General features: G+C 40.4%; 1 protein-coding gene across 9 annotated transcripts in view; it reads right to left on the reverse strand.

The window, feature by feature from the left end:
• Window positions 1-22,588, reverse strand: part of ect2 (epithelial cell transforming 2) — a 175,061-nt gene that overhangs the window by 18,930 nt on the left and 133,543 nt on the right. For all 9 annotated transcript variants that reach the window (XM_028587190.1, XM_028587191.1, XM_028587183.1 and 6 more), the window contains 2 exons: window positions 19,593-19,700; window positions 16,607-16,741 (listed from right to left, as the gene is read on the reverse strand). In XM_028587190.1, the coding sequence (XP_028442991.1) occupies window positions 16,607-16,741; window positions 19,593-19,700 (243 nt within the window). The remainder of the gene's footprint in view (window positions 1-16,606; window positions 16,742-19,592; window positions 19,701-22,588) is intronic.

A 22,588-nucleotide genomic window follows, 5' to 3' on the forward strand; every position in this document is an offset into this window, starting at 1 on the left:
TTCCTTATTCATTGGTCATGGTTTGGCCCGCCCCCCTGTGCTTAAGCCACGCCCCTTTCATAACTGGTGACCCGTTTAAGGTAGAGTCTTGTGTGAGGTATCATTGAACTTAGCAGGGAGTTCCCTTTTCATTGGTGACGATTTGCAGTGTCTGAGTGCCGAGCAAATGCACGGTCACAAGGAGCGGCGTCCGCCAGTAACCCCGACAGACGCAGAGGCGCGATGGCCTGTCCAACGCTGCTTGCAGCTTTAATTTTTATTATTATCCATTCAGTGTATGCAGAATGACTATTATCCTGCATATTTATTCTGACATGTTGACCTGTTGCCGTTAAGTAACTGTGTGTGTGTGTCTGTGTGTATATCTCTGTCTGTGTGTGTGTGTGTGTATATATATCTCTCACAGTATTAAACATTAAGCGATAGGAGTCACGGTATTTGAGCTAGAAGGAGGACTATCAAAGGTGTGCCAGAGGATTGTCTTGGTGTTGAGGCCTGAGGTCAGATACTGTATCGGAGTCAGTTTGTCAGTTACTCCATCATTACATCATGTTAGCTGACAAATAACACCTCCTTTCTTCCTCTCTTCCTTCTCTACTCCTCACCTCCTTTCTTCCTCTCCTCTTCCTATCTTACCCTCCTCCTGTGTGTGCATGTGTTTGTGTCAGTTGATGTAAGATTCCCTAATCTGACAATTTTCCACTTTTCAGACTCATTCATTCTCCTTTAGCAGCTTTGTCATCCAAATGGAAGCCAGCAATCCCATTTAGCGTCATCTTAAAATTACCTACAAATATTAAATCATTATATTCCACTTTCAAACATTCTGGGTATTACTCAACTTTTCAAAGACATTCATACTAATTAAACCTTTCATCTATTCTCACTACTTTACTTTCTTCTAACACAATTCAAGTCAGCAATCCAGTGTAGCGTCAGCCTTTTCCAAAAACAAGATATTCCACATCTTTAAGATATTCATATTATACTTTTCAATGACATTCATACTAAGTAAACTCATTCACACTTTTTCAACTAAAAACAATTAAAACATGCCACACCTTTCAAACATGCTGGTTATTATTCAACTTTTCAAAGACATTCATGCTAATTAAACCCATTCCCACTTTTTCAACTATTCTCACTACTTTACCTTCTTCCAATATAATTCAAGTCAGCAATCCAGTGTAGCGTCAGCCTTTCAACATACAGCATTCACACCGCAATTTCTTCAGAAATTGCATTCTATAGTTCAGTGTGTCGATGTGCTGCAATAGCAGCAATCGGCAGAATGACTATTAGCCTGCATACTTCTTATTATTCCACCACATTTTTGTCTTTACTTTGTCACATTACTAGTCACGGAGCATTGCCAACAAAATACATCAAAACGAGTGTAATGACCGGGAATGGTGTGCTATCATTCAAATAAGAGATTTTGAATTACAGAACAAACTTAAGAGGTATAATTATCATTAAATGGACATGTTTGACCTATGGAAGATACTGTCTCCCCCTCCCTCCTCTACTCCCTCACTGGTGATTATGGTGATTTCTAAATCATTATAGCAACAACTTCTTACACACACACCTATCATGGAGACTCTTTAGGCCACGTCCACACGTACCAAAACGATCTTTTTTTTACCCGTCTTCCCTGGATTCGTTTCAAGAATAGTTGCGTCCAAACGAATCCACTTGTAAATGACTCAATACACTACTTCATATTCCAGGCCTATAGGCGGCGCTGTTTCGGATACAGAAATTCACCAAAAAACTGAGTAGTATGTCACTTCCCATCATAACATGACTAGCTAGATTATAACTTTCTCTTAATACATCCGTGGACTATAATAACTTTCACCACTGCTCATTTTATAAAGGCCACCGCAAGAAAACGTGTCTTTGTTTACGTTGTATAATGTGCTGTTGGATTGCTTTTTATTTTGCATGATTGCAGCGCGCTAAGCAGCAAGCTAACGCTAGTGCGCTAACGTTAGCTAGCTCTAACATCGGCAGTCAAACAAACATCAATGATCCATGAATGATGTCTTTTTAATAATCTATACGTTTTTCTTGCAGTAGCCTTTCTACAATAAGCCGTGGTAAAAGTTACTATAATCCGTTCAAGGAGTTGATAAGCAGACAGATTAGCTAGTTAGTTGATAAGTTGTCTACTTCCACTTTATAAACAACCATAGCAGTTAACGTTACTTCGCTGCTGGAGCGGTCAGCTACTTTAGCGATGTTTAACGTTGGCTACATAACGTTAGCAATATATCTTGTGTAGAATCCAGAGGGAAGGGTCAGGGAGCAGAGACACAGTATTTAAGTGAGCTGGTTTGACCATGGAGATGGGACATGTTTGCTTAGCTTCACTGCAGTTGCGTGCGTCAGCGGCCATGGGAGAGGGTGTAAAAGAGGGGTATGGCGATGACATCATCAATACGGATTCGTATTCACCATCCATACGAAGCCAAACGAGAGCCGTTTTCGGATTTTTTCACCCTGAGACCAGGTTTCAAAAAAGTGCGTTTTCAGGCAATGCGTTTGCAGGATTTGTCTGGACGGTCGGCCCAAACGATGCAAAACGTGCGTTTGTGCAAAAAAGTTTCCGTGTGGATGGCCCCTTACTGTAGGCTGTTTTGTCCTCTCTTTTCAGGACATGTCAAACAGCAAATTTACTGTTAGCCAGTGTTATTCGGATGTGTACCAAGTAGTAGTAGGACATTTTCTAGTTGTATTTATTATTTTGTTATAGTTTCATTACTTTATTCAGACTGACTGACTTTTTAAATGAATGTGAAAATCCCTTTACGTCCACTGAAAGGTTGCTTTATTTTAATTTACTTCTTACACGTTCTTACAGCAACGTGGGGGCTAGTTTGACCGTATATTTTTTAAGTGGATGGGTGGCTTTACTGCAGTGTTCAGCACTGGTTGGTGTTTAAAGTAAGGAAACAGATTTATGGTAGTGCTACCTTTAGCGACAAACGGAGGATACAAGTCTGATCCACTTTAGGCTTCCTGAAACTGAACCACCTCCAGATGACAGACGCTCCAGAATTTTCCTCCATTTTGAATTGACATGAACTCAGGACAATGATTGTTTGATGCCGTTTCTCTTCAGAACCAATTTGCCTGCCTCCATTTTTCATAATCGTTTTCACGTAAAAACTTGCTTTGATACACATTTCTACTAGAAATTAGCAAGATTGGTCAAAAAACATGGCCACCATAATTTAAAACACTTTACAAAGTGTGGGGCTTAAAAGGGAATTGGCCATAACTTAAGTAGTTCTTGAACTACCCTGCTGATACAACACCAAATTCCCTTCTCAACTTCACACTTTAAAATATTTATCTGCTATTTTTCGAAATCCAAATGAACAACGCTTCAAATCAGCAAAATTATGTCACTTTTAAAGCTTGTTCACTTGCTAATATTGTTATTTCCTTAAAAGCAATGTAGCATTTAAAAGGCTTTTATTTATTTATTTTTTTTAACCGGAGCTCGGCACAGTGCTCGCTCCACATTCAACACTACACTTGCAGCAAATTTCCCCAAGAACAAGGAGGGCAAAACAACATTACCGATCTGTTTTAACAGTGTATTCTCTAGTATTCATATTCTAGTCTAACTCAGCTAAAAACTCCAAATCCGTAAGCACTTTGGAGATAGGTCTGGCATTGCAAGACTACCGGTAGGCTAACATTATCTACAACCGACTTTGGCCGTTTAGATAACACACTTGACTGTCCTGCTGTTACAGACGTGAACTAACCACAGACAGTTGTCTCGTTCATGGACTCACAGCAGTGCATCGCTGCAGTTCAATGGCGGTACGCAGCTGCAGAGTTACACAGTAGAAACAGAAAAAGACAAATTATACTTTTGCGACATAAAAAGGGGGATCCCGTTGGCCTGGAGGCCCGTCAGACCTGTACAATTTGGAGTAAACACTGTAATGTGAACAGAAATCTTTGAAATTGGTCCAATGACTGGGTAGACGCTCAGACAGAGGGCTCTGTGTTGTACGGATGTATTTATACTTTTAGAGATACCTGGCCAGAAATTTGTGCTTAGCCTGGAGGAAAAACATTGTGGAAGCCAAAGATGTTGAGAAAAACATAATCGGCGGCCTGTGGAGATATAAAGCAGCATATGCACCCCGGCGAAACTGCGGCTGTTACGGGCCAAGATGGCACTACTGTGATGCCCGGAGCAGATGCGCAACAGGCTGGTAACATATTTGCAGCACTGGAAGGGACAGAGTCAAAACGGAGTCAAAACTCTCAGCCCTATCATTAGAATGAATGCAGTTGAGAATCACGTGGAAAGTATTGAGGCTGCCGAGAAGGAAAGACAATAATCCAGCTGGTAGCAAGAGAGAGGTTGATATGCTATGGGGAAAAAATTGAAGATTTAAAAAAATAAAATGAAAAAATAAAAATCGATCCTGACGCATTAACTAGGTTTTGTGGGCATTCCCCAGGGCAAAGATGGGAGGGAAGCACTAACCTTTTTGAGGAAGCTGATTTGGGAATTGCTGGAGATTGAGGGACAATGTGAGATCAAACATGCATAGAACCGCCATCCAAAAGGCTGGGGCAGGAGATAGACCCAGAACCATTCTGGCGAGATTTCTGAGATCTTTGGCTAGAGACCTGGTACTGCATAAAGCCAGAAATAAGGGCAAGCTAACTTGGCAGAATAACAACATATTGCTATTCCCAGACCTCCAGAGCTACGCAGATGAAGTGTGACAAATTCAAGGATTGAACAAAGGCTTCATAAGCGAGGAATCCTGTATCTGCCAAGCTCAAAAGGATGGAAGTAAGACATTTGAATGCCCCCGAAACGCAATAGCATTCAAAATAATATGGAGTGATTTGTCAGCGAGGGCTTATAATGATGTGCAGCCTTGGAATCAACGTGGGATTTGCTATTATGTGCTGATGGCACCCTTTGTTTACTTTGTTTTCGTTTTCCGTCTTTCTCCTGGGGTGGACTGGTTGCTAATATAAGACACCGGTTTGGACCCTGCTTTGACACATTTTCTTTTGAATGACTCTGGTCGGACATATTTTCTTTTGCATCAGTACATGGAGACAGTGTGTGTGGAACGAGTAGGATCACGAATCATCGTGTTTTTGCAGGATTGACTTTTAGGGAAATTGGACTGCATGGTTCAGGTTCAACATGGGACTATTCTGTAAGTATTTGTGAGTTAGTTGTGTTAAGTCATTACCACTATGTATTTGTCATGTGCTCAGAAGATGGCTGTGATGTTTTAATATATACAGTTGTGCTCATAAGTGTACACAACCTGTCAGAATTTATAAAATGTGTACCATTCTTTTGAGAAAACACGAGTTATCAGGCAAAATATGGTACTTTTATTTTAATGGTTTTAAAATTAAACCATAAAGCATTACAAGAATGGTGAAAACATTAAAGAAAACCTAGAAATAAAGAAAATAATGATTTGATCCCCAACCAAATTTATATAACCTCAGATCTTAATACTGTTTATTGCCCCCTTTTGTATCAATGCAGCTTGCAGTCTTTTGTGATAGTTGTGGATGAATACTTTATTTTCTCAGATGGTAGAGATGCCCATTCTTCTTGACAAAAAGCCTCAAGGTCCCGTAAATTCGTGGGTTGTCTTGCATTAACTGCACGTTTGAGATCTCCCCAAAGAAGCTCAATGATATTGAGATCAGGAGACTATAATGGCCACTCTAGAACCTTCTCTTTTTTCTGCTGTAGCCACTGAAGGGTTGACTTGGCCTTGTGCTTTGGATCATTTACATGTTGGAAAGTTCAAGTGCGAACCATGCACAGCTCTCTGGCTGATAAGCGCAAATTGTCCTCCAATATTTTCTGATAACATGCTGCATTGATCTTGCCATCAACTTTGACTAAATGTCCTGTGAAGTAAGGGATGGTCAACACAGTCTCACTCCCTACTCGTCAAATGTATGACGCATGGTCAAGGACTCTGGCGTCAAGTTTCAACGAAATAGGGGTACCCTTGACGTTATTTTTCGACGAGGGGGGTCCGTCAGATAGACATTCATGTTATTCCCTCACCGTCGGATATCGACGAAAGAAAAAAAAACGCCCCCCCCCCTTAACTTTCGAAATCTGTGACAGTTATTGGTATTTTTAGCCCAATAACCGCTGTTTTAATCAACAATATTCACGAGATAGTATCATGGTTTATATGTATTTCTTTTTATGTTATTATTTTGGTATATTTCTGCCAGGGAAGCTGGATTGCTTTTTTGTTGATTTATATTTTTTAAACTATAATGCTACATCTATCAACATTTATTTAGATGTTATCATTGTATTCATTTCTTTACTTTAATAATATTATTTCGGTCTTATTACCGGTGAAATATTACAGTATAGGCTAATACAGAACATTACGATATGATCCGAGCAGGACGCTTTCAAAGCCTATCCCCCAATGCAATGCGGCCATTCATTTCAAAGAATCGGGCAGCGATCAGCTGGTCTTTAACGCCAGGATCGCTTCAATATACATATATACAGTCAGTGATTGTGTCACCAGCAACAACACGTTGCTCAGTTTTGTTCCAGTAAGTTATGAACCATAATAACGTTTAAACAAATCCGCGGAAAATTCCGGAAGTGACGTAGTACGTCCCGCTCAGCGGATACAAAGATAAAAATATATAATATTCGTAATATTGATGTTTTTTTCGAACGTTGTATTTGAGGAGTTAAACAATAAAGATAGTTATAATAATAAAATACAGTTTCATGTATTTGTCTCATATATTGTGTGCTCGGCTGGCCGGCGGGCGGCCTCAATCTGAAGCGGAATCAAGCCATTTCACGGCAGACAGCAGAAAGAGGAGCCGAACGAGTCCCCCCACCCACCCCGGAAAAACTACAAGTGCTCAAGCTTTGTAACAGCTTCTGTGGCGTTTCTTATGGGAGTTGTAGTTTTAAAGTATATTGGTATATTTCTCATAAGTAGAAGTTGGCATTGTATAATTTTGGATACACCCTGGGGTTTTTTGGGATGGAGAACACACTGGTGTCATCAGATTTTAAAAATCGAATCGTTAAATAGGTGAAAATAGCTTATTACCATATTTGACAGTGCTTACAGTAGGTAATTTGGTGACCATATCTACATGACAGCTGAGGTCCAGAGCTTTCTATAACAGCTGGTTTTATGTGTGTAGCACCTTCTGTTGCTAAATGACAGGCCTTCATACATGTACTGGGTTCAAGGTTCAGAGGTCAATATTTCATAGCAGGAGTAATGTATCCTCTTCAGACTGACATATGTTACTCTCCCGGTTGAGACCTTTCCAACGATGTGTTTGCTATAGTCCTACGACAACGTTTTAATTTTTACACATCATGGAGACCACTTAGCAGGAGATAGCTTACTTTATTGTCCCCAGAGGTATATTTGCCTTGAGTTCAAATGCTTCACAAATAACACTTGACATATTGTTTTATCATACAGCTGACATACTTAAAATAAAAAACAACATGAACAAAGTGATATAGGCTAGACTGAAGCACATCACACAGCAACAATCTATTGCTCATCTTTCACAAACAGTGACAAGAGCAACACAACCATGCTTCATATCATGAAGCTATTGCACACCCTCAATCTCAAGCAACATTATTTAAAGTTTTAATTGAGGTAGGTCCAAATTAGGCCTATATCATCATCAACGTTTTTATAGTTTAGAAATGTTAAGTTTACCCATATCTTCTGCCAGAGGATAAGAGCTCATACTTGGCATGGAAAATAAAGATAGAGCAGACCATATTCTGTGTGCTTGCCTGGAGAGACTGGTTTCTATTCCTTACACAACCTTCATGAGAGTCATAATAAAATTCTCTGTAATGCAGCCTTGTATAACATAAACCATCTGATTCACCGTGGGTGTCTGCTCTAAATGATAACACACACTTTCAACACGGGCCTTCCAGCCAAAGGTGCATGTTGTCCATATGAACACCATTGGGCCTATAGGAGCAGAGCCGATGGATTGGTTCATCATTTATGACCTCTGATATCCTCTGACCCAGCTCTATCTCAAGAGTTACCTCAACTTCAGTTTCAAAGGTGTGTGTGTGTGGGGGGTCAGCTTTTCTTAGACATGAGTAGGGGGGCACCAAGGAAAAAGGTTGGGAACCACTGCTCTGACCCATGTCATGACCCTTTTCTCAGCTTGTGAAATGGTTGAATGAGATGTGTGAGTTTTGTCTTTGTGCAGTAGTGCTGAGGTAGAAGTGTGCCAAAAATGCCATATATATACAAATGTTGTATATGTATACATACCCAAACAAAGCTATATACATCTTACTCAGTGAACAAAAACCTCAGTAACAATCTGCTTATCCTTTTAATTTCCTGAAAATGCTTCTTAAAACTAGTCCCTTCTTAATTTTGAAAAGGTAGTCTCAGTAAAGGCTACAAAGGTTAGGATGGCTACAAGCTGTAACCACGGTGATTGATATGAGGATCATCTTCTGAATATAATAATGAATATGTTAGGCCTACCATAAATTGATATTTCAAAAAAGTAATTTATTTAAAACAACTAATAATGCAGTGTGATTTTAAATCAAACTAAGTCCCACACATAAATATACTTATGTTTTTCCCCTTTAGTCTTTGCTACTAATATTCATCAACTGCAAAATTAGAAAATTGCGTTTTTAAATAACTATGTATGGAAAATAAAATAAAAAAAAGCTTCTCTTTGTATATTGTTTTTCACAACAGTACAATTCAAAACAAATGCAAATTAGTCAAACAAGCCATTAGGCTGTATTTCTAAACACTCAACTGTAGGTTTTTTATATAGTATATATAAGGCAAATCAAAGTGCTAAATATAAAACACAATTTTTTCATTATTAGTATTTTATTGTGTAAATTCTCACGTACAACGTGGAACATTCTTTCAGACGAGATGTGGAATTTCCACGTCACTTCCGCGGATTCGTTTAAACGTGAACAAATACATGAAACTGTATTTTAATATTATAACAATCTTTATTGTTTAACTCCTCAAATACAACATTAGAAAAAATATTAATATTACGAATGTTAGGCCTATATATTTTTATCTTCGTATCCGCGCCGAGCGGGGACGTACTACGTCACTTCCGGAGTTTTTCGCGGATTCGTTTAAACGTTATTATGGTTCATAACTTACTGGAATAAAACTGAGCAACGTGTTGTTGCTGGTGACACAATCACTGACTGTATATATGTATATTGAAGCGATCCTGGCGTTAAAGACCAGCTGATCGCTGCCCGATTCTTTGAAATGAATGGCCGCATTGCATTGGGGGATAGGCCTTGAATGCTTCCTGCTCGGATCATATCGTAATGTTCTGTATTAGCCTATACTGTAATATTTCACCGGTAATAAGACCGAAATAATATTATTAAAGTAAAGAAATGAATACCATGATAACATCTAAATAAATGTTGATAGATGTAGCATTATAGTTTAAAAAATATAAATTAACAAAAAAAGCAATCCAGCTTCCCTGGCCGAAATATACCGAAATAATAACATAAAAAGAAATACATATAAACCATGATACTATCTCGTGAATATTGTTGATTAAAACAGCGGTTATTGGGCTAAAAATACCAATAACTGTCACAGATTTCGAGTTAAGGGGCGGGGGGCGTGTTTTTTTCTTTCGGCGATATCCGACGGTGAGGGAATAACATGAATGTCTATCTGACGGACCCCCCTCGTCGAAAAATAACGTCAAGGGTACCCCTATTTCGTTGAAACTTGACGCCAGGGTCCTTGACCATGCGTCATACATTTGACGAGTAGGGAGTGAGACTGTGTTGGGATGGTGCACTTTTCGTCATAGGCCTTGTTGACTCCTCGCCAAACGTAACGTTTATGGTTGTGACCATAAAGTTAAATTTTGGTCTCATCACTCCAAATGACTTTGTTCCAGAAGTTCTTAGGCTTGTTAGGGTGCTGTTTGGCATATTGTATTTCACAGTAATGGCTTTTTTCTGGCAACCCAAACGAGTCAATTTTTGTTCAAGTGCCTCCTTATTATGGATCTTGAAACAGTCATACCACTTTCTTGCAGTGAAGCCTGTATTTCGCCTGAAGTAGCTTGAGGGGTTTTCTTTGCATCCCGACCAATTTTTTTGGTAGTTGAGTCTGAAATCTTTGTTGGTCTGCCTGACCGTGGCCTCATCCCAACCACACCACAAAGTCTCCATTTCTTTATCAAACTTTGAACACTACTGACTGCCATTTTCACATCTTTAGATATCTTATATCCTGTTCCTGATTTATGCATTTAAACTACCATTTTTCACAAATCTTTCCTCATGGTTCAGTAAAATGGTTCATTAAGGATATGTAAACTTTTGATCAGGGCCATGTTGGGTGATTCAGTCATTGTTATTTAAAAAGGGCAATCACAATTATGTGATAATAAATGGCCTCACCTGACCACTATTCTGCCAGGGTATGTAAACTTATGAGTATGTAAACTGTAGTTAGATACGTTTCTCCACCTGGAATGCTAATGAGCAGGGGAATCCCATCAAGACGAGAAAGGTTATATATTATTATATATAGCAAATTTTTTTTTAATCTCATGATTATTTTATGTCAACATACAGTCATAACCTACTGTTATTAAAAGTGTAAAGGTTTAGGAAAAGAACAGAGGGAAAGGCTTTAGTAACAAAACAGTGACAAAAACACGGAAAATAACGACAAAAACACGCTTAGGAAAACAATAAATGGTTGGGTTTAGGAAAGAAACATTGGGTAAGGCTTATTACAAAATAAATAAAAAAACGGCTGAAAAATCGCCACACACAGGACGCGGACCCGGCTCTCCCGGGTGAAAGTCCTTACTCAATGCCCCATTTCTTTATACTACTCGCTACGGCGGAAATTGACTCGCAATGTAGGTCAATAGTGGCCGATTTGCGTTGATATACACGCAAAAAGGCGATTATACGTCTTGATAACACGCAAAAACGGAATACAAATTGGCGTTTCATACGCCAATTCATGAGATCAGTCTGCTTGGATGCCAACTTCACAGCCATATAATGGAAAATTAGTGTGGATTTTAGGCCTGTGAAAAGAATGATTTACCAGGTAATGACATTTTATTATAATACTCAACAATCATAGTTAGGCTTGATGTTTTTTTTTTGCCCCAATGGCTTCTTCCAGGCAGCGCTGCGACCGCTGCCTCCAAGGCACCTAACCCTAACCCAAACCTAACCATAACCATAGCCTAATTGACTTCAAGGCAGCGCTGCAACCATTGACTTCAAGGCACCTAACCCTAACCATAACCAGTGCCTAATCCTAGTGCTTTCCAGGCAGCGCTGCCCCGTTTCATTAGCGCTAGACTGACTCGCACGCCGATCCGCTTGTTGTGCTAACCTCAACCACACTGCTCTCTGCCTCGTCCGCCAGCTGGTCCACATCTCTGGCCAGACCTTCAGACACTTGTCCATTGTAATGGACGAGCTAACGTCAGCTTGTTAGTAGCACGGTGCGAGACTTTTTGTTTTCTTTCTTGACAACTGATTGATTTACGCCCAAACTTGGATGTTTAGGGCCAGAACTTTATCACCATGTCCACGGATTTAAGGTAAAACACCATTTACGTTATTATTGTTATAGCCTAGCTACATCCATGTGTCGCACAACCCGCGTCCACGCCATAGTGCGCGCACACTCCATGGTCAAGAGTGTAAAGAAAAACAATGACTTAAATAGTACCTGTACTGTAGTATTACATCCCAGTCACATGGAGTAAATTGTAAAGTCACACGCACACAAAGCATTTATTTAGGACGTTATAGTAATTATTTCATCCTACGAAAGGACAAGACATAATTTAAGACCTTTGCAAACAAAATGTGTAACTTTGTGAAGGTTATTCAAGACTTTTAAGGACTCTCATCGGATCTGCATCGATCTCAGATATGGCATTTCTAAAATCAAATTGATGGAAATCCGTCACAGCGACGGAGAACTTTAACCCCTGAGACTGTGGAATCTGAAAAACTGTGTGGAGGATGGGTTGGATATGTGTTTCATAGTATGGGGTCTAGCAGAAGTAGAGGGGTCGTTTGGCAGGTTGGCTTTCACTATTTCTGCAGTTAAGAGATGTATTTACAGCAGCTGTAGATATTAACGTTTTGCAATTGAACTTGCTCCACTTCTGTTAGAGGTATACAGAGAGGCACTGAAGAAGGGTACACTACCACCAACATTTAGGCAGGCTTTGATAACCCTGGTTCCTAAGAAAGGTAAACCCCCGGAGACTAAGAATGACAAATACATTAAATAAGGTGATTACTTCTTTAATTCATTCTGATCAGGTTGGGCAGGGCTCCAGACTGCAACCAAAATTTGAGAGTGTGCAACTAAATTTTACATCCAGTCGCATGTGTGACTTTTTTACATATTAAAATGAATCCAGAATCTGTGGCAGGCCAATGAGTGTGAGAGGGATAGGGAATGGCCAATGGCTAATGTGTGGAGGGGGAGGGTCCTAGAGATAATCGAGCGCACGTAAACGTCTGTGGGAAGGAGACAGATATCACAACCTGCTAAGTGCGTCTGAACAATGAGCAAGTGAACTATTGACTCGTTCTTCCAACCAGCAGCTAGTGTGCTAGTGCCAGAGTCTACGGTGTCACAGTCGGATGATGAGTCAGAGGTTTGTGTGGTGAAAAAGGCCCGAACCCACCATTTTTGGGAAGACTGACTTCGAGAATTCAGCTGGTTGAGGTACCGTAAGCGCTGTTGTTACCATGTTTCCGTGAAAATCATGATGTTGCCATCCATAATACATTTACGAGTGGTGAGCCGCAGCTGGAGATCATCCATTTGTTTGCTACAGACATTGAGACGTACATTGGCGAAGAAAATGCTGCGTAGCAATAGCCGATAAGGAGTTAGCCTTAGCCTACCATTAGCCCTCCTCTCTTTCCCTCACTTTGTTTACATCTCAACCCAGCTTGCGTGCACTTCCGGGCGGCGGAGCTGTGTTGATAGACCTCGGCAGTGCTGTAGTACATTCACTGATTTATTTGCATTTTTAAACAAGAGCTCTGAAATTTTCCACATACTGCTCTACTGCTCCCTCACTTGGGTGAGAAAGGTAGAAATGTGACAGAGAGCGGAAACCGCTTCTATGAAAAAAGAAATACACATAGGATGCTAAATATATAACTATTTACCTCGTAAAAACAAATTGTGCTTGTGGGAGTGTTGTGAGCTCCTCTCTTGTCTGGCTCCCTCATTACTCAATATTTACCACACTGGGTGTTAGATACTTAGTTAGCCTAGATACTCCCCGTTCCATGGAAGTTTAAACACCTTAGATATGATTATTTCAGTGTAAACAAAAAAAGAGACAGAGGAGAGAGGGAGAGCCTGTATGAGGCAATAATACAGTACACTGACAATAATAATACTTTGTTTACATTTCTGAATGTGAATTTGTTAAGCACCATTCAATTAAAGGTCCCATGACACGGTGCTCTTTGGATTCTTTTATATAGACCTTAGTGGTCCCCTAATAATGTATCTGAAGTGTCTTTCCCGAAATTAAGCCTTGGTGCAGAATTACAGCCACTAGAGCAAGTCCCACAATGAGCTTTCCTTAGGATGTGCCATTTCTGTGTCTGTAGCTATTGAGGAGGAGAGAGGGAGGGGCAAGGTGGATGGTGGGGGTGTGGCCTTGACCAACTGCCACTTTGTTTGTTTGCAAGCCAAGTCTCTCTCATGGGTGGGCCAAATTCTCTGGGCAGGCAAAGCAGAGAAAGGGGAGGTAACCAAGATTCCAGATCGGCCCATCTGAGCTTTCATTTTCTAAAAAGGCAGAGCAGGATACCCAGGGCTCGGTTTACACCTATCACCATTTCTAGCTACTGGGGGACCATAGGCAGGTTGGGGGAACGCATATTAAAGGTCCAATATGTAATACTGACAGCTAGTGTTTAAAAAAAAGTTACTGCACTACAAATTCAAAATACTGGAGAGAGTCGTCTCCCCCGCCCCCTCCTCCCCAGACTCGAAGTTCACGGAGGTTGCCGGCTGAGACCGCAGCATCCACGACAATGTTGTTAGACGATTGTCTCACATAGTCAGACATTACTTCACAGCGGAGTAGCTAATGTTAGATGCTGGCTATATTGACTAAAAGCCTGTGCTCACGCGGAGCTCTGTACCCAACTAACAGACACACTTCCTCGGCTTAGAATTACAACAGGAACCGCTAAAAATACCACTACCTTGCTGACTGAACACACTTCATTGGCTTAGAATTACAGCAACAATCGCTAAATACACTGCAAACTCACAGTCCTCTCTTTACAATTTACAGCCCCCCTCTCGTGGCTTAAAATAACTCACCATTGTCATGACCCGGCCGCTGAACTACACTTTGTAAACAGCCATGGGCTGCTTGCCTGGTCCCCCGGTAACATTAGCAGAGTTAGCATGGTGGCGTTAGCCAGGACTAGCCAGGACCAGTCGTGATCACTTTACTGGCTGTGTCTCAATTGTTTTTGCGAGGAACCAACTCTGGTACTCAATTACTAAATTAGCCTGAAGCTAATGCTTACCTGTTCAGGAAATAAGCCAATTCTGCGTTATTTTGGGCTCTAAGCGGTCTCCATCTTTCAAATACATCTCTAATATTTACCAGGGGTTTGTTACATCTCTGGTCACTCAACTGTTAGAAATATGCCGGGTTTTTTTTTTTTTTTTTTTAGGTCGGGTAGAATCTAGAATCAGTAGCTAGTTGATCCTGTTCGTTTGTTTGCTGCTTTCATGGCTGTGCTAACGTTACAGCTCTAGTGCGCTGGGTTTACGTTTTTACAGGTACATCTGGCAACCCGGCCTGGCTGTCAAACTGTGCAGTTGATAACAACACACAGGCCAAAACATAAACATAAATTCCGTCACGGAATATAAATTTCAAAAAGAAAAAATACTGACATTAGCATTGTTGTCAGAAAAGATAGTATTTGAGCTTAACATGTTTCCTTAATATCTGATGAGGCATTGGTGTCATTTTAGGATTTATTACAGTACAGATATTACATATTGAACCTTTAATGTTAAAAAACCTCAAAGTGAAATTTTCATGCCATGGGACCTTTAAAATGTGACTGTGAACTAAAATAAAACAGCACATTGTAGTTTCTGTATATTACCAAAGCATTTATCAGTCAAACAGTTAACATGGGGGAAATGTGAAAAATTGCGTTGCAGGTCGTTTTAAGTTGAGCGCCCCTAAATTTTCTGCCTGTGGCCCTACATTTTTTTAGTTAGGGGCTACAATGCTCCTAGTAAAAACAGTTAGTCGGAGCCCTGTTTGGTTTATTCACGGGCGTAGCTCATCAGATAATATTAGGCGTCTTATTAATATTGCATGGTCTGTAGCGGATAGACAATCACCAATAGCTGCCATTTCCCTCAATGCCTATATGTTCAACATTTTGTAAATGTATGGCTTTGGCAGCATTTTTATGAAGTGGATAAGGTGCTGTATAAGCACCCAGAGGCTGCAGTGCAACCTAACAGGTTAATTTCTAAAAATGTTGCTCTTGGAAGGGGAACAAGACATGGCTCACCTCTTTCTCCTTTTTATTTATTTATTTTTTTTAAAGATTATTTTCTGGGGCATTTTTAGGCCTTTATTGACAGGACAGCTGAAGAAATGAATGGGGAGAGAGGGGGGGAATGACACGCAGCAAAGGATCGCAGGTTGGAGTCGAACCCGGGCCTACTGCGTCGAAGAGTAAACCTCTATATATGGGCGCCCGCTCTACCAACTGAGCTATCCGGGCGCCCACCTCTTTCTCCTTTGTTGTTTTGTTTAGCCATAGATCCTTTGGCAACAGCCATAAGGGGGAGACTAACTTCCCAGGTGTTATGTCAGGAAGGGTAGTGCACAAACGTATGCTTTATGTGGATGATATATTACTTTTTGTGTCCGAACCTAGCAGATCAATAACCTGTCTAATCGGGATCATTGACTGTTTCTCAAAATTTTCAGGTTATAGGTTAAATTGGTCCAAGTCAGAAGCGTTGCCTTTAACGGCTTAGTGCCCTGTTACAGCCTTCCTAGTCTTGCATTGCCAGACCTATCTCCAAAGTGCTGTGGAGGAAGGTGGTGGAATGGTGTGAATAATGTTGTAATTTGATTTTTTTCTTCTTTTTAATCAGGCAAGATTGAAACTACTAAAACCGACTGAAAGCTGTTCCATCATAAATTGATGGAAAACTCAGTTGCCTGGTTCTCACTCAGCAAAGGGAAAAAGAGATAGAATAGAAAAGAAATCAAGGACAGAGACATCCAACAGCCACCAAGTATTAATTGTGTTATGCTGTTCATAGAAAGAAGACAAAGTACATTACACACACACTTTAAATTCAAAAATCTTATGAAGTAAATAAACCAAAACATAGATATTGGTGTTTGAATCATAAAAAACATGGATATGAGAGAGCATCATGTCCACTTTTGTGTGTATATTAACAAGAACACTTACAGCCAATGTGGAGCTGCTGCCAAGGCGGTTTTCACAACTCAGCCTCTGGCTTTTCTCATCTGGAGTAGTGTTGGCCATGAACGCTCTCTGGATCACACGTTTTGGGGTCTTAGTAAAAGAGAACGCCCTCGTCACCTGGCACAAACACATAAAGAAAGAATCTTAGCATTTCATTTTGTATTGAATTGTATTTTTTAGCCACATTCTTTTGAGTATCTGTGGATAGCACTCTTTTTTTGTTTCTTTCCATGTTATCAGGTAACCATTTGAACAATTCCAGTTTATTGCTCAATTTTTAATCTGTGGGCTGCAATGATTGAGTAATTAAGAAAAGCTGATGTTTTTCACCACAGTAGTATTATAAAAATCAGGACTGCAATCACAGTCTTACCAAAGACCTGACACTATGCACCACATATCTCGAACAAACTCCCAGAAAACTGCAGCTCCACCGCAACTCTGTTCTTTTAAATAAAGGCTGAAGACTTTTCTTTTTTGATGCGGCCTTTCTTTTGCACCATTTTAAAAGTAAAATGTAATGCTTTTTAAGACAACAAATATAATTTAAGACCCAAAAATGTCATAATTTCTTTGGAATACTCAATTTATTGCTTCCTACAATGGAAATCAAAACTTAAAGTTTTCCATTTGTTATCAATTATGTGCAATGTGTAAACTCCGCAAAAATACTTTTTCATGAGACCTTTTTTTCAAATTAGGAGAAAGTATAATAACTAAGCCTAACACTTCCAACACTGTTTGGCCAATATAGATGTAAACACAATCAAAGCTCACAGTTGGCATTTTCCATTTTTTTTTTTCATTTTGTTCCTTTGTGATGCAGAACAGAGCCAACATAACATACATACGTTGGATTACACTAAACAACACAATGCATTGCATTAAGGAACCATAAAGAATAATGAAAATAATAACACTTAAAGTGGACTCCATCATGGCTCAGTGGGAGACAGAATAATAATACTTCCAACACTTAAAGCCGTCTCCATCATAAATAAGCTCAATAATGAAAGTCCTCAAAACAGCCTGTCCCAAGCCAAAAAGTTGACAAATAATGTACGTGACTCTTAATGAGAGAAACCAATGAATAGAGAGGTCCATTGTTTTGTAACATCCCAAATTCTCCTCAAGACATGTGCAACAAGTGACAGCCTACATTAGCAGCTACATTTGCCCAACAACCCATAAAATCACAATTCGGCGTATTTAAACAAAATAAACCACATCTACCGACAGTTGCACCCCTTAAACTCTGAGCTAATGTGTTGTTACCTGTTAGATTGTCAAAGTGACCACAGACCTGTGACCTGACTGTTGCACATAACCAGTCCTCTGCCGACTCTGCCCGGAGTGGCAGCACTGAGCACCGGGGGGAGTGTTGGTGTTTACACCGCTAGCATATGAGCTTTGGACCGCACTAACGTTACTCAATTTTACACCACACTTAGTATGAATAACAGTATGGGATTTCAAACACAATCGTAACGTTACTTACACTGAAATGACCCAACATGTCCTCGGCTCTGGAGTGACCCATTAACTCCAACCCATAGTAGCGGGAGATGACGTGGTGTGTGCCAGTCTCATCATCAGTAGCTAGTCCAGAACCGCAAATGAAGGTCCATTTGTTTGCTCTTTGTCGTTTTATTCATGCTTTTGTCAAACATGACAACATATGGCTTCTCACTAACGCTGCACGATAGCTCCTTCTTGATGAATGAAGCGATGCTATATTTGGCGACATATGCAGTTTTATTTTCACCACAGGTGAATGACTTTGCAAACTGCGAATCGGGGAACATGGCAGAAAAGACGCCACGTATGTCCTCGTTAGATTTAAATGAATTGTGCCTCATCATAGTACGGAGAACCGACAGTACCTCTGCCTTTTGGATGTCTAGCGGTGAAATGAAACTTGTTATAGCCGACTGAGAGGTGGCGTCTAAATTGTAATGTCGTTAGGTTGTGCTACAAACAATGCAGGGATTAGCCTGGCCCCGCTATGGCTAGCTGCTGCCATGTACCGCTGGTGCTTTCCATTTCATATGCGACTCGACAGCTTTGAACCCCATGGTCCCTAATGAAAAAATCTTTTAGCAGAATTTACACATTGCCTCACTGTTGTTTTCAGCCGGCGCCAACCACCTCCTAAATACATCGTCTTCCATCCACTTGTCGTTAAATTTGCACTTCCCCCATCTTCTTTGCATGTTGAACCCTGTCTATGGTTGAACCTCACCTCGACAACTGCGTAATGGTGGCACGCAACCAGACGTCAGCGTCTGTAGCCGACGTACCGTAAAACAGCTATTAATCGCGGAGACTCTCATTTCACACCATACTAAATTAATCAACTATTAGATGTTTTACGGTGGGCAACTGTGCTTTCCTATCATCATTAAGCGTACCGGCTGAAAATGTAATACCTACAGCAACTTTATGGTAAATTTAAGACAATTTAAGACCTTAATTACCCAGATTTTAATTTAATTTTAAGGACCCGCGGGAACACTGTGTATTTCATAATGGTTTTATTCAATTTTAGCTGCTTTTATATATTTTAAATGGGTTACACTTTACTTGGAGTTAGGGTTCATGTGTCATAACTGTCATGTCACTCTTATGTAGATACCTTCAAGTTTTAACTTGCTAGCTTTTATCTATTTAAGTGGTAGAAATGTACATCATTATTTCTAATGTTTAAAAACAAGTTCAGCTGACATTCAGCACCGGAGTTGAAAGCAGCGAACAGAACCAGGTTGCGCTCTCTGTATTGAGCTGCCCTCCATTTCCATCATTGTTAGTTTTGTAGTGCCATTATGTTATTTTTGGCTTCTTAACCGATTCTTCAAATCATCTATGTATAGGGGTTAGCCCAAGTATAAATAATGATTGGCTTCTAGGGATGACTCATGATAACATCACACATGTTGAGCAAAGGTGCAGTTCGGAAGGCTGCCTTTACCTTTTTAGAGGTCTTCTTGATGGCCCTGGAGGCTTTGCTTAGGGTGCTGTCCATATCCTTGGTGTTGACCTGTAGGGAGTTTGGGTCTGTACATTGAATTAGGTCCTCCTGATTACAAGACAAAAACAATACAATCTCAAAGTTAATATAATAAAGAAGTGTTACATTAAGTTATTCAAAACATTATGCTTTGCTGTCAAAATTCTTTTGATAACTTTTAGTCAAGAGGGTCCTTCGAGTCTATATGCAAGTTTTTGTGCAGATTGGACTCACGGCCCAGGAGGAGTTAGACAAAGTAGGTTTCCCATATATCGCGATGTGGCTAATTAAAGCGTAACTCTCGCCAAAATGCAACCTAGGGTCTTTTTGTGAATGTACCCGAGTCAAACCTTCGTTTAAAAGCATATTTAGGACAGAATCACCACTTTTAAGATTTACCGTATTTTCGTTTTTCGGTCAAATGGCCTTTTGAATGGGAGTGCTAGGGGCACTTTTATGCTAGCCTCAAAATCGCTATTTTTAAAACAGTAAGAAGGCTCAACACAACATTTTACTTTGCTCAAAGAATCACAAGGGGCTCTACACCTTAACGCAAGCATTGACAACATTGTTTGTGTACCCAGAATTTACTTTAACAACTCACCGTAGCTCTTCCATATGAGACTCCTTTTTCAACTACAAGGTCAATATTGTTTTTCAATAACAAAAAAACAAGAAATAATCCGTGCATTTATATGGAACTAAGCTTTAGGAACTTTTCATCTTTACTCTCCTCCCTGTTATATTGCATTCAGAAATCGATTGTTTTTGACTGATAAAATGGCTGCAGCCAAAAACAAGAGCTACGGTGAGTTGTTCAAAACCTTTGTTTTTAGTAAATTCTGGGTACACAAACAATGTTGTCAATGCTTGCGTTAAGGTGTAGCCTAGAGCCCCTGTGATACTTTGAGCAAAGTTTAATGTTGTGTCAAGCCTTCTTAGTGTTTTAAAATGGCTATTTTGAGGTTAGCATAAAAGTGCTCTATCACTCCTATTCAAAAGGCCATTTGACCGAAAAACGAAAATACGATAAATCTTAAAAGTTGCAATTCCGTCCTAAATATGATTTTAAACAAAAGTTTGACTTAGGTACATTCACAAAAAGACCCTAGGTTGCATTTTGGCAAGAGTTACCCTTTAATAAAAAAAGAGCGCCATATACAGCGCCATATAATGGCCAATTCACTCTAAATTTGGCATGGATGCTCAAGCCCCTATGTGGAACATCTTGGGTCTAACGTTAGCGGCCCGCTGACCTGCTGCAGCTGGATCCGCTGCTGGATTGTGATTGTTTTTATTTGTTTCAAATCGGTAACATAGACGTAATGAGTGGCACATAATGTGAAGTAACATGGCATTTTATTTTGTTTGAGTTTTAACTTGTCCAGTGGGGCAAGTAAATTTCTCTTCCATTTGCCCTACAAAAAATCCACTTGTCCCGGACAAGCAGACAAGCCTTAAAGGGGTGATAGAATGATTATATAGGGTATTTTACACTGTTCCTTATGGTCTCCTAATGGGGTATGTAACATTGGTTGGGTTGAAAATGGTCTGGTTGATATTTTATTGGCCCTTATGTATCCCTGTGTTTTGGCCCTATTTGTAACAAGAGCTTTTCTTCCAAATATGGTATGCTCATGAATATTTAGATGAGCTGCACACTGATTGGTTGAGCAAATTGCCATACGCACACATTAGAGACGCTGCTTTGGTTGAGCGAATTGCCATACACACACATTAGAGACACGCACTGATTGGTTGAGTGAATCCCCAATACACACACATTTAGAGACGCGACAGAATCTTATATTCCAGACACTGCAATGTTTCCTTACCAAATTCACTTCTGAGACTTTTTTATGCGAGAAATCAACTATAAAGCTCAAATATGGGCTGCTTTACGAAAATTGATGGCTAATTGCAAATTTGGTAAGACGTGTCAGACTTTAGGAGCTCCACACAGTCTGACGAGAAAGCGGCAGCCTGCTGTGCTCCATACCCAGCGCAAAGTCACCCTTTGTGGATACTACACTACCGGGGCTCCGCGGCCGGCTGCCGGCATAACTATAATATATTTACGGTTTGAATTTCGTCACGCTACTTATATAACATCATTCCCCAATGTCTTATAAAACTAACCGTTGTGTCCGATTTGATTTTAAGGCATTTTTATGAATGCGAGGCGTCTTTGTAGGACGAGCAGCTGCTAGCTATATGTCCCATTCAATACAATGGGGAAATATCGCAGCTAGCTAGCAACACTTTCGGCATAACTATAGTATATTTACAGTTTGAATTTTGTCACGCCACTTATAGAACATCATTCCCCAATGTCTTATAAAGCTAACCGTTGTGTCCGATTTGATTTTAAGGCATTTTTATGAACGCGAGGTGTCTTTGTAGGACGAGCAGCTGCTAGCTATATGTACCATTCAATACAATGGGGAAATATCGCAGCTAGCTAGCTAGCTACACTTTCAGCATAACTATAGTATATTTACAGTTTGAATTTCGTCACTCGCTGACCGCACTCGCAGTCACTCACCGGCCGGCCGGTAGCAGGAAGAGGGGAGGGAGAACAGCGAGCTGCAGGCCCTGGAGCTCTGTCAGGGCAGCGGCGTGTGGTAGTCACCCAGAAAAGGGTGAGTTTGCTCGGGTATTGAGCACCGGGCCGCTTGCCGAGCTCACAGCAGGCCGGGGTCTGTGACGGAGGACAGGCAGGGCGGCGATGTAGCAACCCAGGCAGCACCGGCCGCTGAACTCCGACAGTCGGACAAAATTTGCAATTAGCCATAAATTCTCGTAAAATGGCCCATATTTGAGCTTTACATTGTTGATTTCTTGCATAAAAAAGTTTCAGAAGTGAATTTTGTAATGAATAGCAGAGATCTGCGTGACCTAGAAGACTACCTGATCTCAGGTCAGTTGTGTAGCCTATGTAAATGTTGGGGCGCGAC

The sequence above is a fragment of the Perca flavescens genome, chromosome 9 (assembly GCF_004354835.1).
Source record: "Perca flavescens isolate YP-PL-M2 chromosome 9, PFLA_1.0, whole genome shotgun sequence".
NCBI classification, from domain to species: domain Eukaryota; kingdom Metazoa; phylum Chordata; class Actinopteri; order Perciformes; family Percidae; genus Perca; species Perca flavescens.